At 37.1% G+C, this 19,256-nt stretch overlaps 1 protein-coding gene across 5 annotated transcripts in view; it reads left to right on the top strand.

Moving 5' to 3' along the window:
- The window catches only part of negr1 (neuronal growth regulator 1), a 203,954-nt gene that overhangs the window by 140,154 nt on the left and 44,544 nt on the right, over positions 1–19,256 (top strand). For 4 of the 5 annotated variants that reach the window (XM_035414614.1, XM_035414615.1, XM_035414616.1 and 1 more), the window contains exons 5-6: positions 5,579–5,699; positions 14,185–14,333. In XM_035414614.1, coding sequence (XP_035270505.1) covers positions 5,579–5,699; positions 14,185–14,333 — 270 coding nt within the window. The remainder of the gene's footprint in view (positions 1–5,578; positions 5,700–14,184; positions 14,334–19,256) is intronic. The other variant, XM_035414618.1, reaches the window with a different exon arrangement.

Genomic DNA, 19,256 nt, shown 5'->3' with positions numbered 1-19,256 from the left:
TGAATGTACAGCTGTGCTTCCTAGGGTTTTGCATTGCAGTAAAGCAGCTTATTTATGCACATGCCTGGGCTATTCACAGGGAGGGAAAACCTTTCCTGTTTATGTTGGGTAAATGATCAAATACGCACCACTCTGGCATCCTAATCTATTTACTGCGGTAAACAGCAGGATCAAATGCGCAGAAGGACGCTTGCAACCGTGATTGCTGAATTCCCTGACATGAGTGTGAGCAGTAATCACCTCAACCTGGGTCCCCGACACCTCACCTGACAGGGGCACAACAAGGATTTTATTCATTTATTTCATTTATTTGTTTTGCCTTGAAGGGTAGAAGCAACAGGAGGAGAAGCAACATGCATTGTTCTCAGAAGGTTACAATGGAGCCAAATCTCTAAAGATGTGTTTTGCCTGAAAATGATGAATGATGTATTTATAAAGAAAGAATAGTGCATTGGTGTTGTAGTGAAGTATCAAATCACAGAAAAAAATGTATAAATTATTAAAATAGAAGAAAAATATCATGCATTGCAGTTATTTGAAAGATATTTTAAGGATTGTACTTTGCATTGAACGGCTTCCGTAATCACATGGTAGGATATTTTGTGGCTAAGAATGGAGTTTTGAGCTAGGGGGACTTAATTATTACTAACAAAAACACATAATACTCATCTATATTATCAAAAGCAGGAAATATGTCATTTTTGAAGCAGTATTCAATATCTAATCTGAAGCCTCTCCTGAACTATTCATGTTTGGTCTCCTTAAACAAGCTAAAACAACAATAATAATACAGTGGTACTTAGTTTCGCTTTTGGCAACCTAGAGTTACTTTTTACAAAGTATAATCTTAGATAAACCCTTCCGTGGCTAAATTAACCTGACATCCCCCATCCCCGCCACCCCCCAACGCGTGCTTTAATTTGACATAATCCATTTTGGGTCACCATCTTCCATCCCCACTGGCTGAGGTTTGTGTGACATTTCTTTTTTTAGTTTAGAGTTTTAATTTCAAGTTACATTTTCAGCAGAGAAAGCAATATAATTTTTTTGTTTTGTGTTGTGGTGGCTCATTAGATGTGTTTTTTCCCCACTGTTCCTTTTTACATTATTTTATTTTCTTTGTTCTTGTTGCACTAAAGTTGGAATGGTAATTACCTGGCACAGCATGGCTTTGTGGTCTCTCCTTATGTTTCTAAAGGCCATATCTGTATATTAAATAAATATATTTAGTCTTAAATCTAGTATAGGGTTTGGTTGAACTTGCATAACAGTAAGTCTAGTCACTCTAAATTGTGGCTAGATCCTAACTGTTTGCAATCTGTACTCACTAGTCTGGAATATTATTTGCTATGTCCAGCACTAATTGCTAAAATTGTTCTGGTGAATGAACTTACTGTATGTTTCTTTTACATTGTAAGTTGTTCTATGTCTGTGTGTGTTGTATTATGTCTGAATTTGTATTTTGTATTTGTTGTTTTTAATGTACCTGCCAGAGACTACATTTGAAAATGAGCCATGGCTAAAACTGGCACATTTACAGAAATGTTTATTAATGTGCACTGTCCCTGTAAAAATAAACTGAATAAAGTAAAGTTCTGGATAAGTGTTTAATAAATGTAATGTAAATATGCTGAAAATTCTGTACATTTTCTTTTCTTTCCAGTACTTTACATAACCACAATATCTACAAACTAGGGGGGGGGTTTTCACATTTTTTTTTTTTACATTTTTTTTATCGTGGTTCTTATTCATACCGATGGTAATTAAAGGCACCAGTTAAAGGGCTCCAGATATAACTGTGATGGACATAGGGAGTTAGCGCTCTGGAAATCCATCACAGTCAGCTTCAGACCCAAGCAGGCTGCCTGCCAAGCTCTGCCAATACTATACAAGACAGCACATATCCAAGTGATGAATGGCCAGAGAATGGCCTTGCCACACATGTAGTTGAGTTTGCTACATTTCTTCCTTTCCCATATCTCCACAGTACATGACCTTCCAAAGTGTTCCTCATGCTGTGGGCATATAATATGTGATATGGATAGGGACCTAAATATTGTACATAGGATGGAAAGTAACCTTCAGGTAACATTATAAATCAATCAATTCATAGTGGTATGGTTTTGGTGGCTATTATTACTTTAATTGTACTTTAATTGTAATTTTTTATCAGTTGGAAATTGATAAAGTTTCGTTAAGGACAGAAAATTTGGGCCTGGAGACATTTTGTATTAATTTTGGTTTGCAAATAAATGCTTGTTCAAAACACTGTTCATTTTTATCTTTTTTCTTTTCTCTCTTATTATTCACAAAGACAGGTAATGTCAGTGATCACTGCTCTGCATGTTAGTCTCTGTCAGTCTGTCTTTCTCTGTTAACTGACTGTTAGTGAAGAAAAAACGTGCAAATCTTGATTGAATGCTGGCTAAAGTAAATATGTCAGCTGTTATTGTTAAAAAAAACAGAACTGAAACATTCTGTTCTGCAAATGTGAAATTGTATTGCTATATTTATATGTATCTCCATATCACTCCAGTGCAGTATTAGAACATTGGCTTTACTTTTAACTGAAGTGGGTGATTATTTTCCTATACTCTTTCCTATACTTTCTATATATTCTTCCTTCATATTCTCACCCACGATTTCCCCAGCCCCTTTTTGTTTTGATGTCGCTACCCAGTAAATTCTTGGTTCCCTGGAAATGTTCCCATAAACATTATTTTTAAGTCACACAGACTTATCTATGAATGTTAATCGGTTTTATGTCAGTGTAAAAATGTTTAATTATTTATTGGCTATTCTTGTTAACATGTGTATCCTCCTGGGACCTGCCAGAAAATAAAATAAGTTAAAGTATTTTCACAAGGGTCTTGGATGACAAAATCATGTCGTAGTGAAAATATTTTCCAAAATATGATGTTATTTTTATTGAATGTCCTTTGTAGTGTAGGTTTCAATATAGTAGAATGCATAATTATTGAGGTTAAGACCAGAGACATGTTTCTTACAAGGGACAAAAATGAATGTTCAGGTCTCGGGAGAATATGTATTGCAGCACCATATATGAAACATATTTCAGTAGTAGCAGCAGCAGCAGCAGGAGTAGTAGTAAAATAATTAACTGTAAATAGTTGATGGTTCTCTTCCTGTGTTTGGCCACTTGAGATTAAAGGCATTCTATGGAGGATTTCTTTCTGTGCTTCGCTCCTGTGTTTATAATAAAAAATGTCTCCTCCTCCATTCTCAACCCTTCCCACACCCCCAAGATGATGAAGCTCATGCACCAGCAAAACAGCTAGATATTTTGCTCTGTTACAGAGCTATGTTGGGAGCTTTGTAACCTAATATTGCAGACTGCTGGAATCATGTCTCTTTCATAAATACAGCAATAGCTGCATTCATACCAGTCAGGCAGTCACAAGTATGGCAAAATCCTCGACTGATGTAGCCAATATCAAAAACTCCCATTTCACTGTCATATGCAGCAATGTTACAAGGTAGCTTGCTTTAGCTTAATGGTGATGGAACAGACCTACGCTAGCCAATGGTAGCACAACACCAGTGGGTATCAATCTGCTCTAGCCTGCCTGGAAGCATGGCGAAAGTCTGCAACATGAGCATGCATTTTCATAAACACATGAATTCATTGTCACTTTTATTTTTATTGATTTATTTATTTTATTTTATTTCTTTGCATCTTTACATAGTCTAGCTTTGTGTACACTACATGGCCGAAAGTATGTGGATACCCGAACATCACACCCATACGTGCTTGTTGAACATCTTGTTCCAAATCCATGGGGTCTCGTTCTGTGAGCTTGTGTGGCCTACCACTTCACAGTTGAGCTGCTGTTGCTTCTACATGTTTTCCACTTTGCAATAATGGCACTTACGGTTGACCGGTGCTAGAAGGGTAGAAATGTGACTTGTTGGAAAGTTGGTATCCTATGAGAGTGCCACATTGAAAGTCACTGAGATCATCAGTATGGTCAATTCTTCTGGTAATGTTTGTCAATGGAGACTGCATGGCTGTTTGCTTGATTTTATGTATGTGTTAGCAATAGGTGTGGCTGATGTAGCCGGACCCACTAATCAAACCCATATACTCTTATACTTTTGGTCATGTAGTGTATCAATTGCAGAAAATGTCTCTCCCACCATGTAGCTAGATGGGAGGCTGCAAGGAAGTAGTCGGAAGACCTCCAGGCTGTGGCCAACAGTCAAACCCCACAGCAACAAAGGCACATGACCGCACATTTACCTAAAATATGAATTTACCCCAGATATTTGTCTGTACAAGTTGAATTGCAGAAAAAAATACATATGGGATTTTGCTAGCTGGTGGACTCACCCCAATTTCCTAGCTATCCTGATGGGAGTCGTTTCTTCAAGGATGACAATGCCCCCATTCACAGGGCACGAGGGGTCACTGAATGGTTTGATGAGTATGAAAGTGATGTGAATCATATGCTATGGCCTTTCCACTCACCAGACCTCAACCCAACTGAACACTTATTTTGGGATTTTGGTCCGACATGTTTGACAGCACTTTCCACCACCATCATCAAAACACCTAATGAGGGAATATCTTTTGGAAGAATGGTTTTGCATCCCTCCAGTACACTTCCAGAGACTTGTAGAATGTCAAGGCATACTGAAGCTGTTCTGGCAGCTCGTGGATGCCCAACACCTTACTAAGACACTGTTTTTTTCCTTTAATTTGTCACCCGTCTGTACGTGTTTGCGATTCAATACATGCATGCATGTACATCTTGAATATTAAATTACATTACATTGATAAATTACAATGGGACAAAAACATTTCAAATACTGTATGAGCATATTATTGTATAAAAATGAGGCATGTACCAATTTGAAATTATACACAAACATGGCATGTGTGTTTGGTAAATTCAAAATTATAAAAGCATCTACTTGGATTGTCTGCTTCATGTGAAATGAATTCATAATTGCAAAATGTTTAAAAGTTGAAATCCAGATCAATCTCCATTTCACACAGCTATTAATTTCTACCATTTCACAAAATGACTTCATGGCATTAACACAAACCATATTGAGTTCATATAGCATATTTAATATTCTAATGTCCTGTTTAGTTCTGTGTTGATAGGCTATTTTTGTCATGTTATTTATTTCCTTTCAAACTGTAAACAGTGTATATACAAAAGACCCCCACTGACACAGAAATGGCCTGGGCTTTATAACTTCCTTTATAAATGGGAAAGAGATTCACACACTGCTTCAGAGCTTGAAAGGCTTTGCTTCTCATTGAAAATGTTCAGAAGCTGCCCGCGCCATTTAGTCTTTGAACTTCCGTTAAGCAATTTATGACTGTGCTTCATTTCCTTTTTTTCTAAACATTGGGATAGCTCTCCAACCGTACACTGTGGAATGGCATGAAATTTGCACAAAAGTCGCAATCTATGCCCAGCAATGTGTGTTATGAATGAAAACCGTGAAGCGGATTTCTCCTGGCCAGTATATAGTTTTACTTGCAGAATTGCATTCGTATTTCATGTGCTTAAAAATGTTCTTGTTACTTTTTGTGCCGTGACAGTTGCGCCAGAAATACGTGAAATAAAGTCTGCTGGAGTGGGCCGGGGACGGACCGCTCTGCTGAGATGCGAGGCAGCAGCTGTACCCACACCGGTATTCGAGTGGTACAAAGGCGATAAAAAGTAAGTCCTTTTTGATTTACTGTTTACTGTGTTTTCGCAGACGCAATGACGTTGCAGCAAAGTTTGAGTCTGTAAAACAACTGTGTACAAATCAGCAAGAAGCAGACTGGGGAAAGTCATTAAATCATGAATCTGGCATTTGAAACTTGAAGTGTGTGGAGGTGTATTTCTGATTGCTGTGCCCTTCTTAATTTTGTATCAATCTGAGTACCATCATGAACCCAGTCTAACAGATCTATCAGAATACTGCAGCTCAGTTTCAAGATGTAAAATGGTAGGTTTATTTGGTTTTGAACAGTTAGAAATCTACAAAAATGCAAACCGGGAACTGTCATTGCTTTGGACTGGTCAAAATTTTAAGCATTATTTTCCCTATAAAGCACCGGCTCTCAGTGCAGCCTCACTGTATAAAGGCCGGTTAGGCACCGTATATTTGGCCGATGGATATTGCAGCATTGTTACCAGTGTTCCATTATCGCTTGACTCTGATATCGAATGTTGTCGCTCATAAAATGTATAAACATGTAACCGTTAAGAACTCATCGCCAAAGTGGAGTCATTATTGACATCTTTCTTGTTGGCAGCATACAAGCACGAAACATTGTAAGTTTGTTTATTAAACTCTCAACAAATGTGTGATCTTCCATTTTATTTATTGAAAGGTTAGGCTAGTTGATGATGTCATGCTTCGCTAAAGATAATTACAGGAGATAAGAACGTTCACTTATAATATTGTCACACCAACTGAGCCAGCAATAGAGTCAAAGTTCAGTGCAATTTAAGTCTCAGCCATGGGCATAATGATGATAGTGATGACTACAAATCATCTGTCGCTCTACTATTGTAAAAACTAAAAGCGGTAACCCACCATCAAATGTGATAATCGCCAGTGCCAATGATCATGCATTGCCTTACTATAAATTTGCTTTAATCCATGATGCTGAGTCTGACTCTTGCCAGTAGTGCCACAGAAAAGCTCCATCCTGTCTACTGGAGTCTAAACATGAATTGCACTCATTCAGTGCAGCTGAGCCAATGGGCTGGGTAGTCAGTAGAAGCTGGAGACCCATGCCTGTTTGTGCACTCAAATTGAGGTCTGTGATGACATTTGCAGCAATATGCCTACAAATACAGCTGGGTGTTCCAAATTGTGAGATAAGAAGTGGCTAAAACAGTTGAAAAACATATAAATGTGTATGTATTAAAAGCTGCGGTATTAGGATTACCTGGTTGTCTGAGATATCACAGCCCCATCTTGTAGCATGTGTCAGGAAGAACTCAACTGGGAACTCACTTCTCTTTTGAAAAATGTGTTTTAATATTTACTTGTGCTAGTAAGCTGTGATATGTGGTGTAAAGCATGGCATGTGCTTTATACAAGCAATGTCATGGGCCCTCTTAATATACAGTACCTTCCAGGTGTGTGAGGAAGGCTATGTAAAATAAGCAATACAGGCAATGAGCTATATTGTACACTCAAAAAAATGAAATGATGTTCTTTTATACTAAAACAATTGCCCTAAAACAGTGGTGTGAGTATGCAAGACACAGATTTATGTTGGAAATGAATTTGTCATTTGAAAAATTGTTGTTTTGGTTGATTCCATCAAATCGTTATTGAAGTAGAATTTATAAGTACAATAATACTAGTATTAGTATTTATAGCCTTTTTTGTTAATCAAGTGCATAAATAATTTTAGATGACACTGTAAGAACACAAATGTTTTTGCTTCTTCCCAGAGGCTTGTCTATACATAGAGACCATGCAATTTAACATGGGTTACAGTTTTATTATTAGTAATAATGTATGATGCAATCCGTCCTTGTAATAAATATACTATGTATAGCAGACTCAGACCCATCAGCTACACAAGGAAGTCATTCAAAGCACTCGATCTGCATAAATTTATGGAGGACAGTGAAGAAAAAAGGGTCTGCAACTCATTTATTCTGAGAAAACTAAATTTGGCCACATATTATAATGGTAGCACATAGTCTCCACCCCCTCTCCCTTGTTACAGATACAGTATGTGTTGCAGGGTATTAGTTGGTTAATTATAGCCCATGGCATCACGTTTGGGCTTCAACTTGGGTGAAAAATGAACCATCGCTGAGAAGGTGCCAGGGTGGGAATCAAACCGCTGCCCATGTGGGCGCATGTGCGCACGGGCGAGTGTTAGCTGCCCTACAGACCGCACCACGTTACCCCTCTTCGGCTCCAAAAATTTGTGGGAGTTCATGAATAATATATGCCTTTGCTACATATGCAGGTCAGATTTCTTATGGAACACGCAGGTAGTGAATAAAACGACTGGACGTACAACAGTGTTTTAATGGTGAAGGGCTCAGGTGGTTCTCTTAACTGCGGGGGGTGTATTTCCCTGCGCTTGCACTGTTAAAAGGCATTTATTAAAGGTACTTTAACAAGGCAATAATCTTCCCCACATGATAAAGTGTTTCTTACCTGCAGAGAGGGTGTTAATGTGCCAATTTCCTGTCCACGGAGTACAAGCTAGTGCTCATTGGTTTGAGGAGTGTGACACTGACATTTTGTACCCTTCTCAGATACCATATTTCAGCATCATTTGCCAGTTAGAAATGTCCATGTTTTTCTGTAGAGTGGCAATCAGAGTTGTTCAACTTGTTGAAAGCAAAACCAAGACCTCCTATGAACACACACAGAATTTTTTTGTTTTGTTCATATGTTGGATAATTCCCAGAAATAATCAGAAAATAAAGGTCTGGAAGGTTCTTCTGTTATACTCTCCAGTAGGGCAAAGAGAGCCAAGCTTGATCAAGAATTATATACTTTTTATATACAGTAATTACAGTAAGTTAAATGTTAATGAATGTTGTAATTCTTGAAAGTGTACTTTAATGCAAGCAAATGTGCAAGTTTACCTGGTTTTGTCTGATGACCTTTGCCCATGTTTTAACATGAACTAATCCCACCGTGTTCTGTGTGCCTTTGCAATATTACAATGAGAATGATTTTGGGGAGTTGATCCCAGGACATTTTTCTGAGTGATTAAATAAATAATAGTACTGTCCAAAATACATCAAAACATCTGGCAGTTTTCCCCAGTAAAAAATGCTGGCACAGCTTTAATTCCATGGTGCCATCAAACGATACCCTTAAGGTTTGCAACAATAGTGTTCTGAATGATTTCTAATTACATTATTCATTTCTAAATTTAAAGTTTATCACTTTCAAGCCAGTCTTGAAAGGAAAATAGCATGGCACTTCAAAGAGATGCCTTGGAGGCAATAGCATATCAAGTAGACCAATATTAGACATGAATTCTGTTCGTTCTAAATAACTTTGTTTGGGTGTAACTTTACCTGTCTTCAAGCATGTATAGATTTAATGTGATGTTAAATGTGACAGCCACTGTATCTTGCACAGTTTGAATGCGATAATAGTTATAAAGCTGTGGTCATAAAGAGACCGTTTTGAAGTCCTCATAATAATCATTTAATGCACAGTAGTCTACACTTGCGTAAAGCATATAGACAAATTATTTTAAGCATCATACATTGTGCTTAAAAAGATTTTTTTTTTTTTATTGCCTTGGGAAAGACATTTTCCATACAAAATACACATAAAGGTGTACAAATAATATGTTACACAGGTGTCATACATTTTCTAATTTCTTAAAGTAAAATGGAAAGCAAACTTTTTATATGTACACTCACTTGAGCCAGGTCGTGAATTCAAGTAAACACACTAGAAACATAGTGATGTGCCACCTTAACAATAAAAAAATAAAAAAAACGAATGCACCCTATAATTACAATTAGCGCTATATGAACTGATGATTCAAATTGCGCTCTTTAGGAGTGGGTAAATTATGGTTAATGGCAGTAATTTGGTATTTAAATTCAAGGACCAGCACTTGAATCTACACTGATTGCCTTACATTCTAAGAATGTTCTTACCAGGTTGAAGGAGTTACACAAACATTTAATTAAAATGCAAGGTAAGAATAAAAATATAAAAATATGGAAAACTTTCACATTTTTATTGAATTACTTGAGTTGTATTGCCTTATAAGTAGGGCCACCAGTTTGCCTCTACCATGTGACCAGTAGGGATTAAAACTTGAATTTCAATGGTTGTCCTCCAGGGGGCCCCATAGACACTCTAATGGCACAGTCAAGCGAATAATCGTACAATTGAGTTTTATGTTTAAAAAACAGAATTTGTTTATCTGTTATGGGGAGAGTCAGAATGAAACACATGGAGGAAGTGTAAATCCTGTGAAAAGCATGTCTTTGACCTAGTGATCCTCACTCCTCACTGGTCCTGGAGACCTGCACGGTCTGCTGGCTTCCGTTGTTACTTCAGTAGCACAGCAATTGATTAGTTAAAGCTATTGATTACACAGTTAAATCAGGTCACCTTGTTTCTTGGGTCTGAATCAGCTGCTGATCTTAATTATTTTTTAAAACAAAAACCAACAGAATCTGTGACTTCCTGGGACCAAGACTGACTGTCACTGCAGTAAAAAGAAAAATGAATCCATATAAAGCATGTTTTTTTTTTTTTTATTTTAGCCTGAGACACCTGATTCTACTTCAGGTCTTGATTAAAGACCATGTAAATTAGCTTAATCATGATTTTTTATTTTATTTAATGTTTTTGAGCAAGTTAAATGCTATATAACTGCTGTCATTTTTAATTTGGCATTTTCCCATGCCCCTGCATGCCCCTGTACAACATTTAAAAATACCACAGCATGTCCACGGTGGTAAGTAATCAGACTGAATTTAACATATGAGAGTCCCTTATAAACATCACTGTCAATCATCGTCTGTGCTTAATTAGTGCCAATTACTTTATCAACTTAGATTACTGAGGTGATGCAAATGGGATAATTGTTTGAGAAGGGTCTTGACGAAGAGGCTGTTGTAACCACTAGCTAGTGGAAGACTGAAGTACCATGCAAGAAAACTAGGGGAGACAAACTGGTGGCCCAACTTACTTACTCACTGTATACTGTTTTGCAACTTACAGTACAACTTACTGTGTACTGTAAATTGCAGTGATTTAGAACATGCCATTTATACAGCCAGGTATTACATAAACATTTGATCCTATTCCTACTAGCATCATTGTTCTATGTCTCGTTATTTTATTGTTTAAAAGGCAATTGTGATAACTGGCAGTGTAGGGGCTACCCATGAAGAGCTGGGTTTGCATGCTTTGCTGGTGTCACTGGGGGGAAACAATTCATTGTTATCACTGCTTTGTTAGTAAGCCCTATCTGCATCATTTACTCATTTAAATGTGTAGAATATAATCGAATTTTACAATGTGATGTGTCAGTCTGATTTCCCTTAATTAGCGGTGTTTATTTCAGGTGGAATAATAACTATTACAGTATGTGATGTCTGCTATAATATTCAAGCAGATAAGGAAAAAATGTTTTCATACCTAACAGTAGGCAGACATACACAAATGCAAATAGTAAAAAGAAACTTTTTTTTTTCTTATTTGCTATAATATTCAAGCATCAAAGGCTTTGAGTTGTGCAATTGTTTCTTCTTCTCTTCCAGTGAATAATGTTCTTTGAAATATATGTTACCTTTCTTTGACTTAGAGTTGTTATATGACATTTAGCTTCAATTACTGGGTCTCCCAGTCTTCCCAGTGAAATAGCATTGACATTTTCTATGTCTCTTCCCTCCACACTTTTGCCACTGTCAACCTTTCATGTTTTTTGGGACATGCTGTGAGCTACAATGGCTGTATTATCTTCAGTCCTACTCCTTTCCTGAAAAACATAAAAACATGTGCACCTGAGAGAGTACACCCTGGTACTGTGTATTAGAAATAAAAATGTTTTGAATGGAAAATTAGTACACAGCCAACCACCGTTGAAATACTCCTAGGTGAGTGCAAAACAATTAATGAAAGAATATATGAATACATTAATTTTCGTCATCAAAATATCTTAGTGATAGTTTGCTTGACCTGTGCTGTTGGCATAAAATACATATAGGTAGTGTTGGGCCACCACATCTGGCCATTACCGCCTGTACAGCATGAACATGTAATCTTTCTACCAACATCTGCAATTCTGCAGAAAGATTACAACATCACTGCTCCATGATAAAATCAACTCTAACTTAGTAGATGGATGTGGAAAATGCTGTCTCAGGCATCTCAGTTGTCATTCCGGAATATTTCACGAATACAGAGTTGAGTTCAGATATTAACCTGACTCACACTGAGAAGGCCATGCTATATGTTATATATTATTACTCCCAAAACCATTGGGTGATGACTCATACTCAGTAAACGTAGGTATTATGATCTTAAAAAGCATCCCTGTCTGCATGAAAGTGTGTGCGCTAGACATCTTCATCAGGCTACCAGAATCTGGATTCCAAATACCTGAGCGGGCTCAGGTGCAGAATTTTAAATTGCTATTCAGGTCCAGGTCAAGTTCAGATTTGTTGTCACAGGTCTCAGGTATACACAAAGTGCCAGAAATATCCAGTATTTCTGGGTGTGTGCTTATACCCAAAAAAGCCGAGAAGTGAGCTGAGAATTTTCTGGTAGAATGAAAAACATGTTCTACTGATGGGCAGACAAACTGTGTGGAGTGTGCACGTGTTCCTCGTGTTTGCGTGGGTTTCCTCCGGGTACTCCGGTTTCCTCCCACAGTCCAAAGACATGCAGGTAGGCTAATTGGAGACTCTAAATTGCCCATAGGTATGAGTGTGTGAGTGAATGGTGTGTGTGCCCTGCGATGGATTAGCGGCCTGTCCCGGGTGTATTCCTGCCTCTCGCCCAATACACACTGGGATAGGCTCCAGCACCCCCTGCGACCCTGACCAGGATAAGCGGGTATAGATAATGGATGGATGGATGGATAAATAAACAAATTATTAAAATTAAATCTAGAGCCTTTTAACTAGAGCCTTTTAATTTTCAGAGTTAAAAGTTCACGAACATTCTCAAAGCACAAGCATTCCTGAAGAGTTCATATCACTGAGATTCTACTGTATACAGAATTACAGTAAAATATAGAAGAACATTCACAGTGAAATATCTCCCACAACATGGGTTATCTACATTCTTCATTTATCCAGCCACCCTACAAATCTATCACAGAAGGGAGTCACTGTCTTTCAGTTTAAGTCACAGTGTGTGGAGAATCACTGATATCACGATATCAACAAAGAATACCTCACTTAGTCACATAGAGGGAGAACTCACTCGACATCTTTAGAAAGCATCCGTGGCTGCTGACTTATTGTTTTAGTAGAAAAAGGAAAATGTATGTTTAATGGTGGTCGGGCACACCGTGACTTCAAACTAATGTCAGCCTCTGACATTTTACAAAGTTCGCATTTCTGCATCACAGCAGAAATCACTTTATAAAATTCTAACTTTATTGGAAAGGTATGTCATTTCATATTGTCTGAATTGCCTTATTTCCTGTGTTTTGGAGTATACTGGAGTTTTTTTGGCCACCAACCTGCAACTTCATGGACCAAGACAGCTACATAAAGAGGGTTTTTTAGACTGATGTCAAGCTGTAGACATAAATTTAGAGCCTCTTTTCATGGGGTGAGAGAAACCATTTGCAGTTTTATAACTCACCATAAACAGAATATGCAAACTATAGAAATAATTCACATTACTGATCAGGAACTTATAGTGGGTCTCCCTATACAGTATGTAAAATTGTCTTACAAAAAAATAGCCATTCCTTTGCAGACAAAATGACAGATTTTGTTTAATCTGCTTATTGCAAATGTTGTCCTATAGACAGGCTTTATCAGCGGAATGCAGAAATGTGATGGATGTTGTTGTTCCAGACGATGAATATTGTTCAAAAACCTGTTTAAATAAATATTTAACTCCAACAAAGCAGTATGAAATTTGTTTTGGTCATCCCAAAACCAACATTTACATCATGTTCTTGGGCTTCAAATAAAAGTTTAATCCTACTATGTAGCAGGTAGAAGTACCTTCCCTTTTGTCTCCATTTGACTTTTCAGGGTCGTGTACATGTATTATATGCTTTGTTTAAATGAGGTTTCGCTGCGAGGCATCCGTTCTTTAAATGTGAGGCCCCTGTATTTTGAATTCATTCTATAGATTGGTGTACCATGTGCACTGTATCCATCCGTTAATTGAAAGGTATTACAAATGTTATCCACTATTTAAATGGATAACTGCATCATGTTAAAGTTAAATGTTAAAAAAGTGAGAGGTGCTTTTGTGTATTATGTATCCCTTGCACACTTGTGCACATACGTGGTGCACATGGCCAAACGCACTTGCATGCACAGACGCACGTACATATACACACCCTCACACATGCTCTGCACATACATAAAGTCAACAGTTGACCTAATTTTCTGTGTGCACACATACATACAGAAAATTGGTGACTGGCACACATATGGAAAGAAATACCAAATACAAATTCTAAAAACAGCATGCTTTATTTTTGTTTCACTTCAGGCTTACTAAGGGTCAAGGAATTGATATCAAGAACCTCAGTTCCAGATCAGTTCTCTCCATGACCAACATGACAGAGGACGGCTATGGTAACTACACATGCGTGGCAGCCAACGAATTAGGAAAGGCCAACGCTAGTCTGCCACTGATCCGTAAGTAACAAGGATATTAATTCAATGCTGACTCGTCTCCATGGTGATAGTGTATTTATTTTTAAGCAATGCAGCTTTTTATGGAATGGTAATGGTTTGACTTGTCAGTTATTTGTGACCAAGTGAGTATGCGTTGTCACCATAGTTGTATTTTGTTGTGCATTTATTATAAGTATACATTACATGGAGGTCATTTTGATGGATTGATGGTCCTTTGCATTCTTTAAAGGCATGTATAAACTTTGGAGCAGGAGAGTGCTGTGGTTATCCACAAGTTTCTGGTCTTCATCTTTCACTGAGATGGACAGGTAAAACACATAGGACCACCTGAATCTTCAGGTCTAGGAACAAATGCTAATGCTAGCTGCATTTAAAGAATGAAAGAACTACATTGGTGGTATGGTGTGTGTATGTGCGTGTGTGTGTGTGTGTGTGTGTGTGTGTGTGTGCGCGTGTGTATACGTGCACACGTGTGTGTGTGTCTGTGTGTGTGTCTCTTCCTGCTTCAATGTGAGTCAGTGATTTATTTATTTTTTCTCAGTGGATTAGTGGTGTGTTCCAGCAGCAGTGTCTATAGAATCTTAGTTTCCATTAATAGAATAATGCAAATTGTTTTATATATGATTGAATTCCAGTTCATATGAGCTACATACCCCAACATACTGGATATTTTGACACATTTATGAGATGTTTTTAAGGACTTGATAATAGAAAATTGTGTAGTAATAGTGTCTTAATGCTGTACTACTTAATAACATACAACATGCAGGGACAGCTGGACTCCCCTGCTATTAAACGCACAAAGAACAACATCAAAGAATTTTCAAAAGCAGGGTTTTAATGCACTTGAATTATTGTGTGACTACAATACCCCCAATTCATTTTAATACCTATTAGAAGATGCTCTGATCCAAAAGAGATGCGGACTCTTATTTTGAGAAGAATGCTAGTGAAAATTGAATAAATTATGGTGTTCTTAAATGACAAATGGCAAGCAATTTCTGCAGAACAGACACTCAAGAACTTGCACAAATAACAAATGACAGAAACAACAATTATTGTGGATGAGTTGGAATTGTTATTTTAATACCAGTCAATGCACATGATATATATATATATATATATATATATATATATATATATATATATATATATATATATATGCAAGCAACTATGTGTCACCAGAAATTGGTTTTACTGATATGTTGATGTGTTATATTTGTTATAGTTGTCAAATGTACTCATTACAACTCCATATGAGGAATTTTACATATTACTTATGTAAGTAAATGCTGTTGTGTGGTGTGTATTATGAATTGTTTACTTTGCTTCACCTCTAGAAATGAATAAAATACTACATAATATCACTACGATCTGTATGTTTGAGTCAGAGTTTATAATAATTGGTTTTAGGATGGAAAATAAGCCTGTGTTTATCATCTCTTGAAGTGAAAAACAGTCTTGTTTTTTCCAAGGGCACTGTTTACTTAAACTCGTCTTATGAGGATTAGCTGCATTTCAGCTCCTTAGAATTTACTGCGCTATTCTGTGAAATACTAGGGAAATCATTTTGTGTGTGTATGTGTGTGTGTGTGTGTGTGTGTGTGTGTGTGCATGTGTGTGCCTGTGTGTTTTTCCAGTGGTTCTTCTCAGCTGAAGTTCATTAAATGTCTGTGCACCATTGTAAATGCTGAGTCATTATATGACAGATGACTAGCGGTTGATAAATTATTGTTTGTTTAAGAAAAAGCTCTGCAGCATCATGAACTACATTTAACTGGACCTGTTTACTGTTCTCTCAGGCAATATAAAACTTTGGCATGACAAGCACTTGTGTTGTATCTTGTTCTCAGATACTCAATGCAAAATGACTATTTTGGGTTGTCTCGCATGTTGTGGTCCGTTCTGTGTCTGTCCAATGACTTGTTTGAAAATCTGAAGTCAGAGCTCACAAACATAGATTAACTTTGAACTAACTGTGTGACAAAGCCATACAGTTTCATCCCAGCACCTCTGAATTTCCCTTCCAACCGAAGACAGCCACATTTTCTGTCTCATTGTTATGTTGACCATACCTCAGTGCACATCTTTGCACTACACCGAAATGAAATGAAAGGAGACATGCTGACAGCTGAGAGTAGCCGTTTCTTTGCTCTGTGCGGATGCATCCTCAACAGCTAAAGCTTCGCTGGTCGATGGCTAATGAGTGATTTGTTCGTTTGTCATGCTTATCAAACAGCTGTGTTGTACATGTCATCTCCTCATGTCTCGCCATCTGACACTGTGTCTCGGCTGCCTCTCTGTGACCGTCTCTGTGTCTTGGTGCGTAGATCTATGAACAACTAAAGATACTAAGGGTACCAGCTGTAAAACAGTATTCACATGACATTTGAAGACAAACAGTATACATTCCTGAATTTAAAAAATGGGTTTATTGCATTGTTCTCACCATGCAGGATATGCTACCAGTGATACTGTCACCAACGATTATGATGTTAATCTGTTACTGACAAAACCAAGGAGCATTTTTCAAAAAGCATTTACCCAGGCTCAGAATATGTAATTGTTTCGTCACATATAGTAAAAACAACCTCCAACGATATAACATTGCGATAACATGACACACTATCTAGTTTGACCAGGCATGTAGTGAGCCCTCTGAGAGCTCTGTTTCTTATTATTTTTGTATTTCTTTGCATTTCTGATGAGAGAAATTAGAAAGGCTTCTGCTTCACCCTGCTTCTGAGCATAATACAATCTTTTAGATGTTCATGACCAGATGAACATACGTGTGCTATTTATAACTTCCAGCAAGGACTGTCTTGGATGTGGATATGTGTTTTTTTTTGTTGTTTTTTTTTTTGCTTTTTGTCCTTTGGATTTTTGATTGCGAGAGCTGTGAAGCGATCCGTTGACAGCATGCTCCCCGTCGAGCTGCATTTGTTGTAGGAAGTGTTGCTGAAATGCAAATGAAGACTTTTGGATGAATCAGCTTTATAGAAGCCTAGGGGATAATGGGGAGGGAAAGAAAAGCATGCAATGCAACAGAGGAGAATAACAAATTATGTCAGTCACATGTACACACACACACGCACGCACACATTATATACACGTGTGTGTGTGAGAGAGAGAGAGAGAGAGAGAGTGGTAAGATAATCTCTGTATCCCAACCTCATATTGCATTACTAGTCAAGTCAATTAAAACCCATTCTGTTACATGACCAACAAATTTCTCATTTTGACATCCATTCTGTGAAAGACATTCTATATTCAATGTAGTGCAAATTAACATTTTTATTCCAGTATTGATGTATGCCAATAGTTCATCTAGCATTGTCACTCATGCAACGTGATAAAGCTCATTTTCACAGACAGTAGCTTGTTAACTGCACATGCATTGGTTATTTTGATCAAGTTGAATGAATGCAAATATACATTTTGAAGTCTATCATTTTGTGTGGTCTTTTCTATATGAAGAGGAAAAATGACATGATATTACAATACAAAATTACATTTCTGAGTACATAATGCACTCTGTTTCACAAGTAGGGGCAGAGGACAATTATAAAATTATAAAATACAATATGATGGAATGCATTGCAAAATGCATAAGTATGACTCTGTATGCCCTAAACCAAAAGAGGGGAGGTGCGTGAGCATGGGCATGTGAGATTCAAAGTCAGTTAGAAATATAGCATTCCTCAAAGTGGCATTTTAAAGCAGGTAGTACTGATTCGCAGGGAGAAAACTGAAGGACCATTAGCAATAATAGGGTTCTTCGTGATCCATTAATATTCATATCGGCACGCTTATAATTTTAAAGGTGTTTAATTACATTAATTTCTACAGAAAATATAATTTCTACCATTTGGTATTCCGTTCACATCGCATTTTTTATTTGCTACTTTTTCTCTGGTTTCAGTGCATATTTTTGGAGAATGTGGAGTTTACAAAGTTTGCAGTAAAAATATACAAACAGGGTCAAAGGGATTTTTTGTGTGTTTAATTAGATATTTCATGTTTATAATTGTGTTTATTTTCTTGTTTCAACTACTAAGCCGGTGAAATGTGTTTGGTCTATTGGCTTTTATTCACTGCTCTGATATTAATAGCATGTAGTTGCTAAGAGGTATATCTGGCTTGTGGTCTCCAACTCCAAGTTAATATTTTAGATTTACTCCATAGAACAACATCCCGCGAATGAGAAATGTGGTCAAAATGTAGAATTTGTATGCGTTGTGAAATTTACTAAATGTATTTGTACATATTTTTATTCACAGATAAGAGAATATGTACAAATACATTTAAATGTATTAAATGTATTTGTACATATTTTTATTCACAGATAAGAGACTGGTATTGGAGGGCTTAAGTCCAGTCCAAGTCTGACGCATTTACAAAAGTTAATGGAGCAATATTTCTTAACATTATTTTGTCATGGAAAATAACACATATACTGTATTTACCTGTATGAAGTACATTTCCAAATGGACTTCTTGTGCCTTTGAAAATCACCTAAGGAGCTTCCAAACAAACATAATTAGCAGCTTTCATTGAGTTACATAAAATGCTGTATAGCTGTTCTCTCAGTCATGCTATTATGTAGGCTATTGTACAAAACATGTCTAATTATAGAATTTGACCAAACTTGCCCTTTAAATAAACATATTCCTGTTTCAGAAGAGATTTTGCTCTTGTTCTTGTGGGGGAAGATGGATCGCTTGATGGAAACCTCAATGATTTGCAAAATTCATGTGCTGAAATTTTCCATTTCAAAATACTTCTGTAGGCTAATTTTAGTTTGAAAATAATTCATAGGGTATAGCATCACTGAGATATATACTTTTCCATCGGAAGGATAAAAGTCATGAGGCTTCTGGATCTATCATTTTGATTTCTTAAAACATTTCCCTTTGTAGGCCT

This window comes from Anguilla anguilla, chromosome 4 (assembly GCF_013347855.1).
Source record: "Anguilla anguilla isolate fAngAng1 chromosome 4, fAngAng1.pri, whole genome shotgun sequence".
NCBI classification, from domain to species: Eukaryota; Metazoa; Chordata; class Actinopteri; order Anguilliformes; family Anguillidae; genus Anguilla; species Anguilla anguilla.
Note: the sequence above shows the minus strand (reverse complement) of the source record. Positions and strands in the feature narration are given on the sequence as shown.